General features: G+C 35.3%; 4 protein-coding genes across 11 annotated transcripts; 3 read left to right on the top strand and 1 right to left on the bottom strand.

Moving 5' to 3' along the window:
• The first annotated feature begins 2393 nt into the window (after positions 1-2393).
• On the top strand, positions 2394-9664 carry LOC116112084 (cystathionine gamma-synthase 1, chloroplastic). Of its 2 annotated transcripts, XM_031398274.1 has the most exons (12): positions 2394-2966; positions 3347-3450; positions 3563-3636; positions 3731-3899; positions 4158-4217; positions 4368-4571; positions 4675-4761; positions 5054-5161; positions 5370-5465; positions 5622-5740; positions 6038-6162; positions 9531-9664. In XM_031398274.1, the coding sequence occupies exons 1-11, from the start codon at positions 2477-2479 to the stop codon at positions 6159-6161; spliced, it is 1635 nt and encodes a 544-aa protein (XP_031254134.1). In that variant the 5' UTR covers positions 2394-2476; the 3' UTR covers position 6162; positions 9531-9664. The 2 variants fall into 2 exon arrangements, with proteins under 2 accessions (XP_031254134.1, XP_031254133.1); XM_031398273.1 differs by lacking the exon at positions 9531-9664 and having other exon boundaries at positions 6038-6354.
• On the top strand, positions 7003-12263 carry LOC116112085 (SPX domain-containing protein 4). Of its 3 annotated transcripts, XR_004125178.1 has the most exons (5): positions 7003-7661; positions 9531-9690; positions 10093-10583; positions 11854-12035; positions 12162-12263. XR_004125178.1 is itself a non-coding variant. In XM_031398276.1 (4 exons), the coding sequence occupies exons 1-3, from the start codon at positions 7341-7343 to the stop codon at positions 10569-10571; spliced, it is 960 nt and encodes a 319-aa protein (XP_031254136.1). In that variant the 5' UTR covers positions 7003-7340; the 3' UTR covers positions 10572-10583; positions 11854-12054. The 3 variants fall into 3 exon arrangements, 2 of the variants coding, with proteins under 2 accessions (XP_031254136.1, XP_031254135.1); XM_031398276.1 differs by lacking the exon at positions 12162-12263 and having other exon boundaries at positions 11854-12054; XM_031398275.1 differs by lacking the exons at positions 11854-12035; positions 12162-12263 and having other exon boundaries at positions 7004-7661; positions 10093-10942.
• LOC116112087 (phosphate transporter PHO1 homolog 9-like) lies at positions 11503-15077 on the bottom strand. The gene is made up of 12 exons (XM_031398282.1): positions 14505-15077; positions 14049-14361; positions 13908-13956; positions 13750-13821; positions 13536-13665; positions 13329-13449; positions 12990-13248; positions 12747-12896; positions 12510-12659; positions 12149-12427; positions 11861-12000; positions 11503-11741 (listed from the first exon to the last, which is right to left on the bottom strand). Exons 1-12 carry the CDS (start codon positions 15064-15066, stop codon positions 11645-11647), a joined length of 2322 nt encoding a protein of 773 aa, XP_031254142.1. The 5' UTR covers positions 15067-15077; the 3' UTR covers positions 11503-11644.
• Positions 13148-20331, top strand: LOC116112086 (transmembrane emp24 domain-containing protein p24delta9-like). Of its 5 annotated transcripts, none has more exons than XM_031398280.1 (7): positions 13696-13767; positions 14158-14388; positions 14517-14969; positions 17294-17447; positions 18291-18500; positions 19215-19291; positions 19975-20331. In XM_031398280.1, exons 3-7 carry the CDS (start codon positions 14935-14937, stop codon positions 20117-20119), a joined length of 621 nt encoding a protein of 206 aa, XP_031254140.1. In that variant the 5' UTR covers positions 13696-13767; positions 14158-14388; positions 14517-14934; the 3' UTR covers positions 20120-20331. The 5 variants fall into 5 exon arrangements, with proteins under 5 accessions (XP_031254138.1, XP_031254137.1, XP_031254140.1 ...); XM_031398279.1 differs by lacking the exon at positions 13696-13767 and adding an exon at positions 13799-13985; XM_031398278.1 differs by lacking the exons at positions 14158-14388; positions 14517-14969 and adding an exon at positions 13148-13552 and having other exon boundaries at positions 13662-13767.
• The last annotated feature ends 374 nt before the right edge of the window (positions 20332-20705 follow it).

The following is a 20705-nucleotide window of genomic DNA, read 5'->3' as shown; positions in this document are numbered from 1 at the left end:
ATCATTCTGTGTCCATCATTAGTTTTGTTTCCTATAAACTATAAATATATCATATTCTAGAGCCAATAGTTTTGATGTTATTTGACATAAAATCTAAATCAATAATGTCAGGTCTACAACTCAATCTTACAACATCCGATATGATAATTTGATATTGGTTAACTCGCAAATAGGTAGGTAGAACCCATTTTGCGAGTTGATCAATGATGAGTTGTCACGTTGAGGGTTATGAGTGTGGGTTGTGGATTTAGAATTATTCAATTCAAATTTCTGTCTAGTTGAATTATCCACAACTGCAAAAATGTATTAGAGACCATTAACAATTATATCTATGCCTAATAATTTATATGGGTTTTGTTACGTACAGTACAACTATGTATCTATACATCAACACAAAGTTTATTAACTTGTAATGTCAATCTTGTAAATAAGAAATATGCAACTTGTAAAATGTAACCACCACTAAATAATCTGATAGTAAAACAGTAAAAAGAAGTTTAATAAGTTCTTGAGTTCAAGTCTCTAGGCATTAATAGGAACAACCATTGGTACTCTAGCTCAACTAACAGTTCTAGGGCCCTCTGACCCTTACCCTCGGTGATAAAAAAAAAAAAAAAAAAAAAAATTGTAAAATGTATTTGAACAATGATGTACAACAGGCAAGGCCATATATATATATACAATTAGATGCTGATCGATAATTGGAATTTGGAAGTACAAGTTGTATAAGAATGGTTAAAAGCATCTTATGATTACGAAGGAATAAATGTGTACTTGACCAATTTGCAAATCTAAATTAAGGTTGGTACCAATTGTATCATAGTAAAGTAGAAAGAGAGAGCATCCTTAAATTCCCAATGGAATATCATTCTCTCTCTCTTCCCTTTGTATTGATTGAATTAATTCTTACAATCCTAGATAGTAAATTCGTATATTATTCGTAAATTATTTCCGTATCTAAATTTTTGTTAAATTTTTACAAACATATTTTTCATTGTTTGCCGTATCATATCCATACCTTTTTTTTGTCATACCCGTATATTTAAAATGCTATATATATTTTAACCAAATGGCCCATAAAAAGTGCTAAAACTATAATTGATATTGTCATATTTTTCAAAACATATTATTGACAATGTGTCGTATTAAACCGGTATATACCTGTACCATATTTTTTTCGTATCCGAATTTTTACAAAAGTATTTTTCATCATTTACCGTTTCATACCCGTAAAATTCCTGTACCCTTTTTTTGTTATACCCAAACTTACTAACTAGGCTTAGAACATCTCTAAATGGCTTTTTATATGACTCAAACTCTTTATTATACAGAATTTGACCATAAAAACAAGAGTTCAATAAACTCTTTATTCTTTAAATATAAATTAAAGAGTAAGTTTGACATTTTACATCTAGAGAGTCAAATTTCACTCTCGCGCTCAACTTTATTTAATAAATTACAAGTTTTTATGTATTTTATTATTAATTTTTTCTCCAATTTATTAAGTCTAATTTAAAGAGTCTATTGGATTTGAATACAAATTTTGTTCTTTATATTTATAAATTAATAAAAATGCTATTTATTTATGTGAAATATGTTCTTTAAAATAAAGAGCACCATTTGAGATGCTCTTATTATTCATGCATCAAACTAATTATTTTTCTTTTTTTATAAATACCAATAAGATTTATAATTTTTGAAATATTTTTTAGGCTTTTTATATATTTTATATGATAATTTGTATTGTATTGGTTTTTAAAAAAAATAAAAACACAGTTTACCAATATATTACTCAATATTTCTATTCTTTATGTTATCATCAAATTATCAGCCTAAAACACTTACTTTGATTGGAGGGTTAAAGATGTTTATTTCCTTTCTTGAATTTTTAGGTTCAAATCTCGTGATCAGATAAATCATAATAGTTTATGGGTTTAAATCTCGAGACCACCTATCACAATAATATCATAGCTATTTTAATCACAATAATATTATGGTTTATCTAATCATTTAGGTTTATATGTTATTCAATAGAATTTAAGGATTAGTTGAGGTATGCATCAACTGGTCGGATACCCCACTTACCAACCAAAAAAAAAAAAAAAAAACACAACACTAATCTTAATCCAATCGCGCACTTTATTAGACTAATTAACCCCATTTTAATTAATTAAACTTAATCCCACGTTAATTAAACTAACTTCGATATCCTCCGTCGCACTACAATCTAATAAACTAAATCTACCCTCTTCTTTTCCGCCACGTCACCCACCAACTCACCGCGGAAATTTTAACCTAACCCCCAGTTAAAATTTAACTCCGCTCGCAGTTATTATTAAAAAAGCGCAAAACGACAACAAACCGCGGCTTTAAAACCAGGTGCACATCGTCGACTCGACTCGTATCACTCGCTTCTAATTCATTTTCGTTTTTTAAAACCCTTTCAGAAGACGACAGCTAACCACCCGCTGTAGAGATGGCCGTGTCGTCGTTCTCGTGTCCGAGAGTCTTCTCCTTCTCGTTTTCCTCTTCGTCATCGTTTGAATGCCGGTCCGATCCTGACTTCTCCGGTTCGGCGAGGTTCGAGAAGCCGAGGATCTCGGCCCGAGCCGTTGGTACGGCGTCGTTCAGCGGCGTGTCGTCTATGATCTTAAGGTTTCCTCCGAACTTCGTGCGCCAGCTCAGCAATAAGGCGAGGAGGAACTGTAGCAATATTGGTGTGGCGCAAATTGTGGCGGCTTCGTGGTCAAACAACGCGGCTTCAGGTTCTTCCACCTCGGCGGCGGCGGCCTCCGGATCGGCTGCCGCTGCTGCTATCCCCGTCCCTGCCGCGCCGGTTGAGACGACAACCGGCGGTGAAGTGGCGATGGTTGACGGTGTGAATAATGTACAGATGGAGGCTCTCGCCGATTTGAAAAACGAGGCCTCGTTTTTGAACTTCGATGGGAGCATCGCAATTCATGCTGGTGTGTTTTTATTTTAATTAATTTTATGTTTGCTGCTTTTTTTGAAAACATTTTCCTGTGCAAAAAACAATTTTTTTTATATTGTATTAATATCTTGATACAATAGAACAAATATTATAAAAAAAATATTTGTCTTTAGCAAACTATCCGTTTTAAAATGAGTTTTTATTATTATTCTTATTATGATTAAGGAGAAAAGTCTTCTACAAGATGAGATTACCATACTTATTACAACGAAGTGTGACAGGGTTTTAATGGATATGCATTTGGTCCCGCTTAAGATTGATTTTAGGTTGATTCGGGAATTAAATGAGTAGTTGGTATGGGGAGTTAAAAGAAATATTATTGAGTTTTTGTTTTTTGTTGTTATTAATTTCCAGGTGAAAGGTTAGGTCGCGGTATTGTGACTGATGCAATTACTACCCCGGTGGTGAATACATCTGCCTACTTCTTTAAGAAAACTGCTGAGCTTATTGATTTCAAGGTACATTTCTGCATTTCTTGATAAAATGTCCTAAATTTTTGTTGTTGCTCAAGTACTAAGCATGTTTCTTTATGAATGGTAATTCATTAATATTTCTATGTCATTGGGGCAGGAAAAACGCCGTGCAAGTTTTGAATATGGGAGGTATGGAAACCCAACAACCGTTGTTGCAGAGGAGAAGATTAGGTATGCCAAGTTATGTTTTCTTTTTCGAAAATAAATGTTTTAAGTTGTAAATTTTGAATGTTTTAACGTTATGGTGGTGTGTTTGGGGATCCAGTGCCCTGGAAGGGGCTGAATCAACTGTGATTATGGCATCTGGGATGTGCGCTAGTGTAGTTATGTTAATGGCATTGGTTCCAGAAGGTGGTCATCTTGTTACAACCACTGACTGCTACAGGAAGACTCGGATTTTCATTGAGACTGTTCTTCCCAAGATGGGGATCAAGGTATGGGATTCTTTTTATGCCATTATTGAATTCAGTCATGTTCTGTCTTAGAGGATTCAAAATCTTTTCCATTTCATTGATACTCTCTTGTTTCATTATGATGGTTATTCTAAATTAACAAATGTGTTATTTCTCTTAGTCTTTGTATTTAAGCAGTTATGGTGCACTTATTTATGTGACATATAGTGGAATGTAGTTCAGAGATTCAGGGTAATTTCAGAGATTCAACTTATGTTTTTTATTTCATCTGATATGCAGGCTACGGTAATCGATCCAGCAGATATGGCTGGGCTGGAATCAGCACTTAGTAACGACGATGTAAGTAGTGTGGAAACTGGTTTGAAAATGACTAGCAACAATCAGCTTTCTTTTTTTTTTTTTTTTGCTTTTTACTTTTCAATGCCTCCTTTCTGTTTTACTTTGAAAATGATTAGTGATCTAAGTTCAGTGTCTTTTTAATTCATGCAGGTTTCGCTTTTCTTCACCGAGTCTCCTACCAATCCATTCCTAAGATGTGTTGATGTCAAATTGGTTACAGAGCTTTGCCACAGGAAAGGAGCACTGGTGTGCATAGATGGCACATTTGCAACACCCCTCAATCAGAAGGCCCTGTCTCTTGGTGCTGATCTTGTCCTGCACTCTGCTACAAAATACCTTGGTGGCCACAATGATGTGAGTCAATTTGTATCTATCAACCATCTGGTGGAAAGAGTTCTTTGAACTAATCTGTCAATTTCATAAACCTGAATGCTGAAAATTAAATTCTCTCTTCCAGGTCCTTGCTGGTTGCATTAGTGGTTCAGAGAAGGTGGTTACTCAAATTCGTAATTTGCATCATGTTTTGGGTGGTGCACTCAACCCGGTGAGTGATCTTAATTAGTCGGACATGTAGGTCATAAGCATAGTCCAGAATTGGTTAAACTTATTCTTCATTCTAAGATTAATCATAATTTTTATTGAAACTTTTACGATGGTATGTGCCTTGAGCTAGGACACTTTGGTCCAAAACTAGATTTTTGATGGTGCTTTAAACATGCGTTTTTAAGAGCCAATAGTCGTTTGAGGATTTGTTCTTTACATTGAAACTTTCGTGCAGCTTGAGGTTGCAGAATACTAATTTGTACTGTACTTACATTGTCATTTTCCATTGACAGAATGCTGCGTATCTGATTATTCGAGGCATGAAGACACTACATCTTCGTGTACAGCAACAGAATTCAACTGCAATGAGGATGGCCGAGATTTTAGAGGCACATCCTAAGGTACGGCCTATCATCAAATTTCTACCATTTTATTTTGGAGGAAAATTTTGATGTGAGTGGGTACATCTTACTGCTGTAGCATTTTCTTGTTGTGAATGATAATATTGTAATTAAAACATTGAAATTATAGGAAATATGTTTGATAAATTGCATGTATATTTCCTTTATAACAATTGTATTTCAAGGGTTGATGTGGCATCATTTACAGGTGAAGCAAGTCTACTATCCAGGTTTAACAAGTCATCCTGAACATCACATTGCCAAAAAGCAAATGACTGGATTTGGTGGCGTTGTCAGTTTTGAGGTGAGTATTTCTGATGTTGTCACCGCACACACACCTGAAAAGAAAAAGGTTTCTGACACACCCGTGAGGTGGTCATGTCCCTTGGTTTATGTTTTGGTCATTTATGCACCTTCATTTAGCTTCTGTTTTGAAGTTTATTATTTGTAATTCATGTAGGTTGATGGAGACCTGAACACTACCATCAAATTCATCGATTCTCTGAAAATCCCATATATCGCTCCATCCTTTGGTGGCTGTGAGAGTATTGTGGATCAGCCGGCTATAATGTCTTATTGGTACGTCACTTCATCATATTGTTGGGTTTTAATTTTCTGTGGTTTGCTTTGCCAAAAAACATTGAACTCTTTAAGTTATTCGAAGATGGTACACCTCTGATGTCACTTCTGGTGGTCTACTCGGTGAAGCATTATTTCTCAATTATTTTCTTTTTAAATTTAAAATTATCCCCTAATTCAGTTGTGATTTTCCGGGTGGACCATTATGTACAAACAAAGAGTGTCTTGTCTGGAAGTGTCAAAAAGTTAGATAATACTAAATAATCAATCTCATTTCTCTTTGCATTTGGAAAATAGGGATCTTAGCCAACCAGAGAGACTTAAGTACGGGATTGCGGATAACTTGGTTCGATTTAGCTTCGGCGTTGAAGACTTTGAAGATTTGAAGGCTGATGTTCTGCAGGCCCTGGATTCCATTTAAGGCGTGTCACCTTTTCCCTTCTTGTTTTTTTTTTCCCCCGCTAACTTAATTTGCTTTTGCTTTCTTGATGTCAATTGCTCTTTCCGAGCACCAAACTTCTTATTGTTTTGATTAGTAATCGTTTATCGGGATGTTCTGCTTTAAGTTATGAGATCAGTTATTGAAATGAAGTAATCTAGTATGATTCTTCTTGTGTTGAAATTTGTCATTCTTCTAATGTTTGGCTCGTCTTCAATAACGGTATTTTACTTCAATCGACCATAACTTTTCAATGTAAATATGTTGAAAATTTTGACATTTTCAAAGCGAATATCAGCTGTGGCACTATTAAGCAGTAGAAATTAGCACTAAAATTAAGTATTGTGACGTGGTTTTTTATGTCAAATAACCTAAACGTTACAAAAAGAAGATGCCAATTCCATCCAACCCCATCCAAACCCAAAGGACAAAATCACCCTGAAATTGAGGAAATTAAATTAGACCTCATAGGTCTAAAATATACACATGATCTCCCATGTTTTTTATTTTTTGAAAGAAGGGTGTTCGGGTCACTTTGTATAACCTCGACTAGTCCTCTCCTTATAGGCCTTGTAGGTGATTACCATAGTATCTCACAACCATGCTCACTCGTTTAAATCTTGGGATTTAGAGGGATTTGAATATGAAAGTGTGTGTTTTAGCCGCACATTCTAATGTTCGTCCTATCACTTGAGTTTTGGTGATTCTCATATTGTTAATCATTGGAATAATCAAAATTATCACTTGAAGAGTTTCTAAAAAATTACAAATGATAAAGCCCGAAATTCCCTAATCCGTTCTATATTATTCACATATAAAAAAAAAAAAAAAACCATAAGCTTAAAAATTAAAAAATAAATCTCCAACAAGGAAGTAAGTATACAAGTTTTAAACTTATGGGGTCCACATGAAATTTTGAAAATAAAGGAAGCTATTAAAGATTTTCTTTTCTAGTTTTTGCCGTTTTGGGGAAAAGAAGAGCCTATCCAAATTTCAAAAATACCCCCCACCACCACCACTTGTAATAAAATATTCTTCAATATTCATGTTCCAACTTCCAATAAACTTCCAAAAGATTCCACATTCTCCATTATTGTTATTTTCCCTTTCCTTTCTCATCATCCCCTTATTCATTCTAATCATCTTCAACCCATCGTACGAATGAAATTTGGGAAGGAGTTCAGGACCCACTTGGAGGAGACTCTCCCGGAGTGGAGGGACAAGTTCCTTTGTTACAAGCCCCTCAAAAAACTTCTCAAAGACTTCCCTTCTTCTTCCGACTTTGCACAGGCACCACCACCGCCGGCCACCTCCACCACCACTTCAGTTGATCATCATCGTCATCATCATGATCATCACGATGATGTTCCTCCCTCCTTGCTTCATCTCCAACATGGGTTTGTTAGAATTCTCACTGAAGAGCTTGAAAAGTTCAATGATTTTTACGTTGATAAAGAGGAAGACTTCGTTATTCGCTTTCAGGTCCCTTTTCTTTCTTTGTTCATTCATATATGGTTTTTTGATTTCCTTTAGTAAAAAATGTCAACTTGGTAATTGTTCAATGAAATAGTGGTAGCAAATTATATTATAATCCGCCATTGTTTTGCTACAGTATTGTGCCCAGTATCATTAACGGGTCGATAATTTGTTACAAACAATACTTTTGGATTACTTTTATAATGTTTTAGTCACCATAAACAGTTTTGCCGCTAAAAATTCGCTATTCATAACAAAAGTTATTGACTTGATAATGTTACTGTACTGTTACCGTATTATGATTCAAATTTGTTAGGGTGTTGGGTTTGCTGTACTCCAAATATTGTGTTACTGATTACAAATAAAAAAAGTTGTGATATTTTTCAATTTTATGTTATTTGTTGTTAAAATGATGTTGTATAGGTACAAATTTATTGCTTTTTTGATGGTAGAGTTATTGAATCTGGTTGATCCGATAACATTTGGCACCATGGCATTCACTTGGCTGTGGTAACTTGTTTTGTTATTGGAGAGATTCTAATGGTTTTATAGGATAAAGGACATACTTTTATCAGAATTGAGAAGTTTTTTAGTGGAATGATTGTATTGTATCATGCATGTATAGTTGTGATTTATGGATTCCATGTGGACCACGTGAAATGTTTTAATCAGAGAATAAGATGGTAGGAAAGGTGAAAAAGGTACTGGGGTCTCGGTCCTTTGCTTTCTTTTAATTGAAATGTGGATGTTGTAAAGAGAATCTATCTCTTGATCAGGTTAACTAAATAGCGGATTCATGTTACATGTGACACTTTCTCATTTGTTCTATGAATAAAGATAAGAGATAAAATTCAAACCCAACAGAAAACAAGTGGGAATGTTGACGATTAGGAGATGAAAAGTGACTTGTTTTGTCTTCTTTTTGTTACTAAATTGGTTTGACATGGTAATGCAGTGGGATGCATGAACTCGAGAGTCAAAATTAAGCTGTTGGTTGTTGTTGAAAGCCTATGCAAACTTATAAGATTATTACAACTAAAGCGAGATTTTTTAAACAATGATATTTGGATTAATCAGTGAATCAGAAACAATGTAAAATGCGTGTGGCTGTAGTGACATTTTGAGGAATACATGGCAATGGGAGAAAATCTGGTTTTAGATATGAATGCGTCTAGACAAATCTGGAGTGGTTGTTATTTAAGTTGGATGTGCTACAATGGCAATTGAATGGTCTGTAAGTAATGACTGCAGTTGGCTATAGAGATAACTGTTCATGCAGGGTTTACTTTTGTTAAATTAGAACTTCTTAAACAGGATTTTAATGTTTATGATCAGGTTGCAAAAGCATCATGGCGTTCTTGTTCTTCTCGTCAATAGGATATTATCGAATCACCTCCATTGTGGGTTTTCTTGTTTCTTAGTTATCCTCGGATCAAGTCATCCTTATCTTGGTTTAATATCTGTTGGTCTGAGGTGAATCTATAGGTCTCAAAACCTGGTAGCTGTATTGCTATTTATTGTCTGCCAGGTCTCTTCCTACCTTGATAACAGTTGGCAGATTGAATGTTTTGAATAAATTGAGCAAGGATTCCCATTTTGGGAACTATCTTCTTGGCTGTATCCGCCTTAGTAAATACCTCAAGTGGGATTGAACATTTTATCTTGTTTTGTATGCTAATATAGATTGATCTCTTGAATCTGAATTGTCAAGCTAGGTTCCATAGATATTCTCGACTTCTCCAACATTTCTTTCATTCTTTTTTTTTGTCAATGAAGAGTCCTATGGATTTTGCATCTTCATTTTCTGAATGGCCAGACTCCACATACTTATGCTACCGTTGCTGCTTTATCATTTATTTCTTTGGTTAACAACAGGAGCTGAAGGAGAGAATTGAGCGAGTTAAGGAGAAAAGCAGTGGAGTTTTTTCTTCAGAAAGTGAATTTAGTGAAGAGATCATGGACATTCGCAAGGAGTTTGTCACTATTCATGGGGAGATGGTGCTCCTAAAAAATTATAGCTCCCTAAATTTTGCCGGTACATCGCTACCTCATTTATAATTTTATATATGCCTTGAGTTGTTACAAGATTTATTGATTTTCTGATTACGATGAGAAAAACTTTAAGTTTTTAAGTTTTGTAGAGTTATTCAATCAGTGGGTTTCTTCCCCTGCGTTTAACATAAATTGGCAAAGTGCTGACGGTTGCCGGTTTTCTGAAACTATTTTATATCAGTAATATTACATTTATAAACCCTTCTCACTAAGTTTCTCTCACAAACGCGACGTCTCAGTCCACAATTGGTCAGCTTGCAATGGATCCCGCCGACCAAATGCGAACTGGTCAATTGTGAGTTGTCACGTCAGCGTTTATGAGAGAAAGTTGTGAGAAGTGTTTGTCAACCTATTTTTATTCATTTTATATTATCTGGTTTAACAGGGCTAGTCAAAATTTTGAAGAAGTATGATAAAAGAACTGGGGGATTGTTACGTCTACCTTTTACACAACTCGCACTTCATCAGCCTTTCTTTACTACAGAATCTCTCACAAGGCTAGTCCACGAGTGTGAGGAGAATCTTGAGCTACTATTCCCATTGGAAGAGGAAGTCATCGAATCTACCCCCACTGCACCAGATGGATCCAAACCGCCACTGAATAACAGCGCAAATGTCTCAGCTGACACTTCAACTCTTGGGGACGAAACCTTGGATGTATATAGAAGTACTCTTGCTGCAATGAAAGCCATACGAGGCCTCCAAAAAGCCAGCTCGACCTCTAATCCATTGTCTTTCTCATCTCTGTTTAGGAGCCAAGAAGATGAAAATGGCGGTGCTGTAACAGCTGAAAATTCTGCTTCAAACTCTCCTACCATGAAAGATGGGGAGGATGATCAAGACGATGATACCCACTCTACGTGACAGAATTGCTCGGTTTGTTGTGCATCTTCACTTTTTTTTTTTTTTTTTTTAATATCTTGTAACAGGTTGAAACTGAATAATTATAGGCACTCAATTGTACTTAAGCTTGAAGTCAAACAAACGATGTTTAACTCATTTAGCGATTAATTTCGAAGTTTCTAGTTGGCAGATTAACTTATTGCCTTTGGATGATTTGCAGACTACAAATCATTTTGGATGAAGAAAAATTTTCATTCTTTTGTTAATGAAAAACTGTTACTGTATACATTAATTTTGAAGTCTGTTACCTTGGGTGATTCACTGAGTTCTTGCAAACTGGAAACTTCTCTTCTTTTTCCCAAAACCAATAAACTATAGATCATTCATTGCTAGGTCATTTTGCGGAGATAAAAAAGACTTAATTGTTTAAGTGGGGATGTTCATGATGATTTGGGTTGGGTCCATATATTTTCTGATTTCATTTTCCATTATAGCTCTTTCAAGTCCTTTCATTGGGTAATATGACGCTGCCAAACCATTTTCACTAACTTTCTCTTACAAACGCAACGTGATAGTTTACAATTGGTCAGCTCGCAATAAGTCTCGTCTGCCCAACAATGGGTCTTTCCTAACCAATTGCGAGCTATCACGTCGCATTTGTGAGAGAATGTTAGTGAGAAGGGTTTATCAGCCAATCTTTATTGGTTTTCATTTTCTTTCAACAAATGTATCTTGATGAGTGGAAGAAGCCATTGATGAGAATCTAGTCACACATCACTCTTCCACATTCTAATCATAGAGTCACCCAATGCACTTTCTGCCTAGAACTTCAACCTCTAAAATTATTCAAAGTAACAATTATTGACAGTAATATCATTGTTTGATTTTTGAAACTTGTTTTAAAGCATTTGCATCATGAGAATAGAGATTGAGGTTCCAATAAAAACTCCTTTCATTTGCTTTGTTGCAAGTCTATACAAGTAAGTCAATTCTCACTGACTTAAAAAGAATAAAATATAAAAGAATTCCACATATGTGCAGTTTAGTTTTTGCTTGATCTTCATCTCTCTTCTGAATCATGCCTGTTTCGTAGTTCATAGATCCTTGTCTTCATCCTCATAGTTAAAAGGCAAAGGTACTGACTTGAACGCACGATACTTCCCCACATTGTTTAAGTGCTCATTCTCCAACCTGATCAATCAAAAATCATTTCTTCATGAGAATTCAGTAGGCATTTACAATTGCAGGATCCTAAGTTTTTATAACAAATTCAAAAATGATCGGATGCTAAAATGATGTATAGGATATACCTGAAGAAGTTCCACATGCCACGCCGGAAAATCTCCAGGACTGCAACTATGGCAGTCAAGGCTTTTCTATGTATGTATGGAGCATCTGTAAACCCAAACACTGACTGCACCCAAGCAAGTCTCAGTATAACGTTCACTACCTGCAATTCACCCAAACAGAATGTCAAATTTCAAGGTAAAGATATTAAAACAGTTCATCTCTATTTTGAAAATGCAGACCTCGTCAGATAATGCCAATAAATGGTTTTATTAATGTAATTGATAGAAGGATGTTGCTCATTTTGTTACCATGGCTATGAAGTAAACACTTTTGTTAGGTACAAGAAGCTTATCTCTCAACCAAGGGTTTTTCGAATCTCTTCGCAGAAGACCCCAATCCTTAACAAGATCCCAGTACGTCGAAAGACATGTAGCAAAAACTGAAGTGACTGCCGCTGCAATCATCATATTCCCAGTCTTTATCTGAGCAAAAGTTGTTCTTGTAGCAACCGCAACGATAGTTGAGAAGTATTTTAGTCCATTTACTGCATGATCTGAATCTTTCTCTTCAATCAAACGTCTAGCACACTAAAACATCAAAAACTGTTGTAAGAATCAAGGTCTTGTGTTGCAAGTTACAAAGTCAGAATTTTGATGAACCATCAAATACCTGAAGAAAACGAATCCAATATGGAATGGTCGCAACGATTAAGTAAAATGTTCTGTAAATCTCATTTCCTTTGCAGGAATTTGATCTCCTTTTGTAGTCCCCCCATCCATAGTAACATATATAGAATTGCAGACTTCTAATAGCTTGCACCTGAAATGAGTTATAACAGTACCAATTAATTACCAAACCAAACTAAGTTTAATCAAATTGATTTGGTAGTTGAACTTTATGTCTAACCTGGCTAGTGAACTGATCTGCAAGGAAGAAATCTGGGAGGGTAACCTTGTAAAGGGGTGCACAAATACAGTGAAATATACATCGAATAAGGAAGAATCGGCTTGAACGGTATATGATATTGAAAGGGCAGAATGTAATAAATCCCACAACCTGCAATGAACATCAGCAAAATAGTGGTAAAGCATTATTGGACAAATTAAGTAAAGAAACAGATGTTTTAAAGAGATTATTGATAGAACTTACGAGAAGTAGGCCTAAGGGGACTAGTTCAGTAATAGCTCTGAAGCTTCTTGTTCTCGGATCCATCTCCATATCCAAATTTGATACAACCCCGGCAAATGTAATTACAGCAAGACCAGAACTAAGGAGGAGGACTTCCCTGAAACCCAGTTCTGTTCCTTGCTTGAAGCCAAATATGAATGCATAGTTAACGCGATAACGATTCCAATAGTATATGTCTACAGCATACATGAACAAATGCAAGAAGATATATCCAAAGAAGCTGCGAAAAAAGTTTAAGAAAAGTTATGTGATTGAAGCTGAAGTGCTGAAGCTATCCTAAAAAAATAAATATATGCTCACCTGTAAAGTGGAAATATGTTTTCCATGTATTGATGGCGGCCCGGACTATTGACAACATTTCTGGCGTGGATAGACACAATAATGCCAACTGAAAGTGCAAGGGAGAAGCCAAAGAACACACCTGCAGACTTACAGATGCTATTAGAATTCATTTGGATTCAAAAAGCAACCAAAGTGGCATCAAGTTTTTATCAGGACAAGTTTTACCTAAGAAAAATGTGATGGTATGCCTTTCCCTCTTAAATTTTGGTCTTAAAATGTCCATTCCTTTTCTGTGATTTCCATTTGCAAAGTGCTTAACAAAAGTAGCTTCTACTCTTTCCATGAGCTTAGAAACCTGCAGAGCACAGGATGTCACGGAGCAGAGCATTAGCGGCGAAAGGGAAATGACAATCCAGAGTCTGTGTTGGCTAAAACTAACCTCATCAGAGCTGCCAAGGTACGAATTATCGATCATCTCTAAGTAAGTCTTTGATGCATTTCTTGCTGCAATCTGCAGTAGTATAAATCAGTCAAACTCAACCAAAGAAAGCAAAAATGGCAAGCCTAAATTGTTAATGTGGAAACAAAGAGATGAACCTTGTCATACTTCTTCAAGATCTTGGAGAATGCCAATTGATTCAAAAAGCTGATACATACATATCAAACAAGGAAAAGGTCAGTTATATCAGAAACAAAAACTGAAAAATTCACGCTGTCATGAATCCTACAAAACAATACCTGAAGCTTTTCATAAGTCTAAGCTTGTTGTAGAACTCAATAAAAGCCTGTGTCATTAGGGTTTCTGCTTTCTTTAGCTCACGTTTACTGAATCTCTTGTCATTTGTAGTCTTTAGGACACCTTTTAGCGTCGAAACTGGAGATTCAGGCTCAACATTGATCCTTACATGATCCAACACTCTTAATGAAGGTGGTCTAAACCCCTCCATATCAGCCTTTGCTTGCTGGTGTCTTCCACTTTCACCTTCGGCCGGTTGTTCTTCACTGCTCATCTCAACTTCTTGTATAGTCTCCATACGGTTGAACTTTTCACCTAGCAAACAGGAGTTCAAATTTTCAGGTAATGCACAATGTAGACACCCTTTCAAAAGATAATTAATTCCCAAATTCAATAGAATTGTGAATCATATACCAATTCATACAATAGAATTAATCAATCTAGGAATTTTTTCTCACCTTGTTTTGTAGCATCAACTGGATGAATTGAAGAGAGATTAGCCCCTCCTAAAACTGGATTCTCAACCCTAATCCTCAAAGCAATGAATGCATTCATTTGTTTGCTCAACTCATCCGCCTCAACCATCACTTCATTCACTTTCTTCTTGTAGAAGTTAACTACTTTATTGAACTCATCATCAAGCTTCCTGAAGAACACAAGCTCATACTCTCCTCCTTCATCAGATGGCATGAGAAACATAGTCTGATACTTCCCATCTTCTGATCCCTCGTCGTCCACTGAACTCACTAGTATCACTTCATCATCGACATGGCCACCACCGCCGTCGCCCTTCCTTGGCGAACCAAGCCTGCACTTGCTTGTTAGCCCGCTAAACGCACGATACAATGACACCCTTCTCCTAAATGACCCTCTTGCTGAAGTCAATGGATGGTGTATTTCTTGTTGTCGATCCTTGAGATGAAGTACTTGTTTCAAGACTTGTTTCAGACCATTGTAATCCATATATGCATCCTGCCATTCCTGCACCAATTGGATAGAAAATTCTTTTCCAAACTTCATCTTTTCTCAAACCAAAAACAAATCGTTTTCACCTTAACATTTACACAATATTTGATCAAGCTTCTTACAGATTTTATGAATTTTTTCCCACTTTTCTTCAATGAAATTTTTTTTCTTAAGATCTTCCTGGTTTTCAGGACTTGCAACAAAAAAAAAAAAAAAAAAAAAAAAGAAGGGAAAAGAAAAGACCCTTCTGAAAACGCAAATTCTTAAAGGTGTTAATCTGTGTTATGTGGTGGAATATTGATGATTTTAAAAGCCAAGAAGAAGTCTCAACAGACCAAATATTTAGGAGACAAAATCTTCTTTCTTAATCAGGATGACCATTTCTATTTTTTTTATGAATTAAAGTGACTAAAAATGTGGTTATCTATTTGTGTATGGCCTTCAATCACGGCTGCCAACAAAGATCAAGTGAAACTAAAGGTACTTTCTGTCTCATGACAAAGATTTCTTACTTCAAACTCTATAACGCATTTTCGTTTTTCTTGTTACAGAGAAATTGACTCTGTAATAACATTTCTTAACATGGTTTCACAGCTTTTCATGACATATGCATACATGTTTAATCAAACAACCACAGATCTAAAGGGGAGTAATATTTAGATAAAATGACTCATTTGACATATTATATAAGCTATATATTTCTACTTTCAACATTCTGCTTCATATATAACACCCATTTACTTTCTATTTTAGGCGGTTGAATCATTGAATCCGAGGCTATCATTTCAGAGTTTGTAGGTGATATTTGACTAGAGTAACCATTTTGGCCAAAACCAAGTTTTGCTTTATAATTTACAATGACAAGGTTGATGTTTAAGCAAACAGATTATAAGTTTATGGTAGCTATTACAAATCCGTCGTTGTAGTTATAAGTTTATTATCAAAAGTTACAAAACGCGTATTCCTTTTTTTTTATGATCAAGGATATTCAGACTAGCTTATACGCACTTCAACTAATTTCCTGAAACCCTAGAACTATCGACTAGATACGAGCTCCAGTGACCGCTCCTATTAGCAATCATGGGGACTTAAACGCATATTCATTAGTCCATCATTCCTAGTGTCATGGGCTGGGAGTTTCACACCCAAAAGGCTAATCTATTAGGTGGAGGGACTCCCCCCCCATTTATAAGCCTAAGACCTCCCCAATACGCTTCCAATGTAGAATTTGTTACATTCTTCCCCACCCAATCCTGTGATGCCCTCGTCACAGGTGAGGCCTCCTGTCTACCTGTCCATCTCACTCTCATGTGGATTCACAATCACACATGGACGCCCTTGCGTGGGTGATTGGTGGGACATTGAAAGACGGATCAAGTCTACTCTGATACCACTTGTCACGGGCTCAGAGTTTTACACCCAAAAGGCTAACCTATTAGGTGGAGGGACTCCCTGCATTTATAAGCCCAAGACCTCCCAATACGCTTCCGATGTGAGATTTGTTACACTAGTCACAATTTACAAGTCCAAATATTTTTTTTTTTGCTTTTAAATTACAAGTTTATCATTGATTGTTAAAAATTCTTTATTGTTTTTATAATCTTAGGGCTTGTAACATAAAAAGGATGAACTTTTTATATAACAATGTTAATGTCATAATTATAATGACATCAACGTAATATTTATTATTAAATGTTTTAAGATTATAATTTCCCAAAGATATCAGCTGCTTTAGACTTTGAACCCTCACAATTTTATTTTGAAAAGGTACTTCTAAGTGGGGAGGGTGTCATTGTACCATATAAGCGACAAAACTCCCCTCTCCTCAGACTTTGGGAAGTAGATAGACTTATAACAATGAATAATATTGTTCTTCAAATACAGAAAAACATGACATTTTTTGGGGAGATGGTAGCCAAAGGCCTCTATTCTAATCCTATACTATACCTTATACTAAAATCGGGCCGGACTTTAACATTTTAAAACAGATTCAAATCGGGACCATTTACATCAGCCCGGCCCATTATTCACCACTACATTTTCAGACAACATTAAACAATGCAAAAACCAGAGACACAGATCTCCACTTCCACAGTCCAGTTGAAACAATTTCAAAAGTTCTAAACTTTTAAACATCTCCGAGTTGTTTGTTCCAAAAAAAAAAAAAAAAAAAAAAAAAACGCAACACCACTTCGCAAATCAACAATTTTATCCAAAAGCACAAAATGTATGTATCCAATTTTTTCATAAAAGTAATTTTTTGTATTGGGATGTTGTCAAGATTTGGAGAATCCATGAGGTTTGATCTGAATTCTGGACAAACAAAGTGCATTTCAGAGGATATAAAGAGCAATGCAATGACTGTGGGAAAATACAGCGTTGTGAATCCTAATGAAGGCTACCCTGTGCCTGATACTCATAAGCTCACTGTTAAGGTGTGTAAATTTTGTTCTTTTGTGGTGTAAAATGCATGCGTGGATGGTTAAAGCTCCAATTTTTATGCTTATTTGTTTTTTTGATCCTTTGATATGTTCAAAGTTGTGTTTTTGTTTCTTTTTCTGGGGTTTGGAATTTGTTTTGGATATTATTGTGAAAAAAGATTTGAATTTTGCTGTTTTTGATGCCTAGTTATGTGGAAAGTTGTGTTTTTGCTTTGTTGGTGGTAGAATTTGTCTTGGAGATTAATGTGCCAAAAGATTTTATGTTTGAAATGGAGCCCAAGTTTGAAGCTGAAATGAGTGTGGAAAATTTGAATCTTGAAACTCTTTTGTGTTTTTGTGAATTTATCTATTTTGGTTTCTTGATCTTTGGGTAATTGGGCTTGGTTTGGTGTATTTACTTTTAGGTAAATTTTGCTATCTCCTTTGAGGCTTGGTTTGATTACAGTAGAGCTCATGGTTTGGAAAATATGAACTTTAGATAAGGTATTTGATAAATGTTAGAGGAGGTTTATTACAATTTTCAAAACTGCAGAAAGGTATTTGAGTTTGTTCTTTCCAAACCAGGGATTTTACTAGTAATTAGCCAGGAGAGGTAGGTGCAATTTCCTTTGTATCTTTGTAGTAGCAAGTTTAATCTATGAAACAGCAAATATTTGGTGATAAATTGTAGGAGAAAAATGGAGGTTAAAGTCATAATGTGCGTGTGAAAATGTCTCTGAAACCCCCCCCTTTTTTTTTTTTTTTTTGTCTTTTCTGGTTGCTAATTTTTTGATCATGTATGAAAATTTTGGTTTAGATTGATTTAGTTGATGAATATGGGAATTGATATTGATATAGGTTACTTCCCCTTACGGGAACTTTTATCACCATACGGATCATGCGGAATCAGGTAATTATGCGTTTACTGCAGCTGAAGCTGGTGACTATAATGCTTGCTTTTGGGTACCTATCCACAACCCTCCAGTCAATGTGACTGTTGAATTTGATTGGAAAACTGGTTTTGCTGCTAAGGATTGGTCTAAGGTTGCTAAGAAAGGCCAGGTCGAAGTAAGTTGATTTTATTAGCATTTTACTTGTTTCTTGTATTTATATTCTTTGTCTTTGTTTCTTTGGTTTCTTTAAAAAATGATGTTGTATGCTAAAATTTTAATCAATGGATAATCGTTGTTTGGCAAGGTCAAAGCCATATTAACAAAACAAATTCATTTTGTACTGAGCCTGTACAACATTATCATTGCTGACGTGCGGATCAGCGGAGATTGTTTATATGTGCATATAAGGCTGGGATTTATAGCCAACTTTTCTACTTCTCTCCATCTTGTACATTTGTTTTCTTCTTGTAACTATTATTTTCATCATCTCATAGTTCAACTCTTATCATAGTGGAATTCAGCTTAAAGGAAGAGAAACCTCTTGTAACATAATATTCAATCGTGTTATTTAGTTGGGGTGGGTGAAGGAATTTAACTGTGATATTGTCGACTGCTGTTTATTATGGGCATTTTAGTTTTTATGTTTTGAATGCTATGTTTTTTCTTTCATAGTAGTTAACGGAAGTAGTACTGATATAACTCTATGGTGACTTCTAGTAAGTCTGTGCTTTATTTTATTGCTACCTATACTTTGATTTGGTAATTGTTGCTGCCGTGTCGAAGATCTAATCTAATTTTTAGAGAAAAGAGATTACATCATACGGGAACCATCACAAGGAAACCGGACTATATCGTCTTTACTGATATACATTTTCAACTGTTGTGCTAGATGATGGAACTGGAGTTAAAGAAGTTGGCTGATGCTGTGTCTTCCATTCACGATGAGATGTTTTATCTTCGTGAGAGGTATAACTTCATTATGTAAGAAATTTTAATGATCTTCAGATGTTTATTATAGTCCAAATTAATATTCGAATATCTCATGTGAAGCTAAAAGTGATTTTTTTTTTGGGAATTTTTTGACATAAACATATATCTTCTAAACAGAAAACTGCTTTTGGACAATCTTTTTGGCTTTTGTCATTCTGCTTTAACACTTTTAACGCTTTTATGGACTGGACTTCAGAACCATATTTGTGTCTTTCAGTGTAACTACAAATGGCTTCATAATCTTAAAAATGAAAACCGTTGTTACCTCCCGAGTCAGTGATGTTAGGTACTCCAGTGATGATGTCTGTTATCAATCTATATAACCCCGTATTTTTCTGAATTCAAATTTGTTAGCTTGTTTGTTCTTAATTTTAAAACAGATGGATCTAGCATCTCTTCTTCTCTGCTTTTGTTTTATTTTTTCTTTACTTAGTTGCACTCTATTCAAGGTCATCACTGGGGCCATTTGTTTCTTTCTTTAGTCTTCTGCTAGAACCAAATTTGGACTCTAATTAATCACCCCTTAATACTTTTGTTTTTCCAAAGGAATGATGAATTATCATTGTGTTAAATCTTCTGTAGTTTTGTTCTGGATTATATTAACCATCATTTCTTTATTGTATTTCATATTTTTTTTCTTTTTTTATCATGGTGTTTAGGGAAGATGAAATGCAAAAGCTCAATATAGAAACAAATTCCAGAATGGCCAGTCTTGGTGTCCTTTCACTCGTAGTTTGCCTATCGGTTGCTGCATTGCAGTTATGGCATCTGAAGACATTCTTTGAAAGGAAGAAGCTCCTCTAGATTTTCCATGGAAGTTTCTTGCCACGTTATTGTTTTTCTTCTTTGTTTTTGAGCAGCTTTAGTAATATTCATTCCATTTTTCTCTTTATGTTACAAACCAGTTTATCAATTGGGCTTTAATTTATAGTGCCTAGAAGTTGATGACAGAAAATTGCTCTACTTACTGCATATTCAATTGATTCCTTGCACTTGTGCCGATTGTTCCTGAAAAATTTGTTCACAAGTTGAGTGGACAATACGCATTATTTGATTCTATTACTGACAGATTTTAGGAACCGTAGGAATTTCCAGACCTGCCCAAAGTTGTGTGCGTTTACTTGATATTACTATCGATAAATGTATCGACTCTGTCGTGTGTATGGGCAACTTATTGTTTCTGAGTCTTGGGAATTGGTTCCCCGTTGGGATGTCTTCAGATTGTAATTTTTGTTTTCTTGGTGATTAGAGTGTTCGGATTAATTTATATACACTATAATTAATCTTCGAGATTCATTTAATACTCTCCAAACTTAATGAACCAAATAAATCATAAATGTAACAAATGATCAGACTCGAATACAAAATCTTTGAATAATCTAAGTTCTTG

This window comes from Pistacia vera, unplaced genomic scaffold (assembly GCF_008641045.1).
Source record: "Pistacia vera cultivar Batoury unplaced genomic scaffold, PisVer_v2 Contig656, whole genome shotgun sequence".
In the NCBI taxonomy this organism is placed as follows: Eukaryota; Viridiplantae; Streptophyta; class Magnoliopsida; order Sapindales; family Anacardiaceae; genus Pistacia; species Pistacia vera.
Note: the sequence above shows the minus strand (reverse complement) of the source record. Positions and strands in the feature narration are given on the sequence as shown.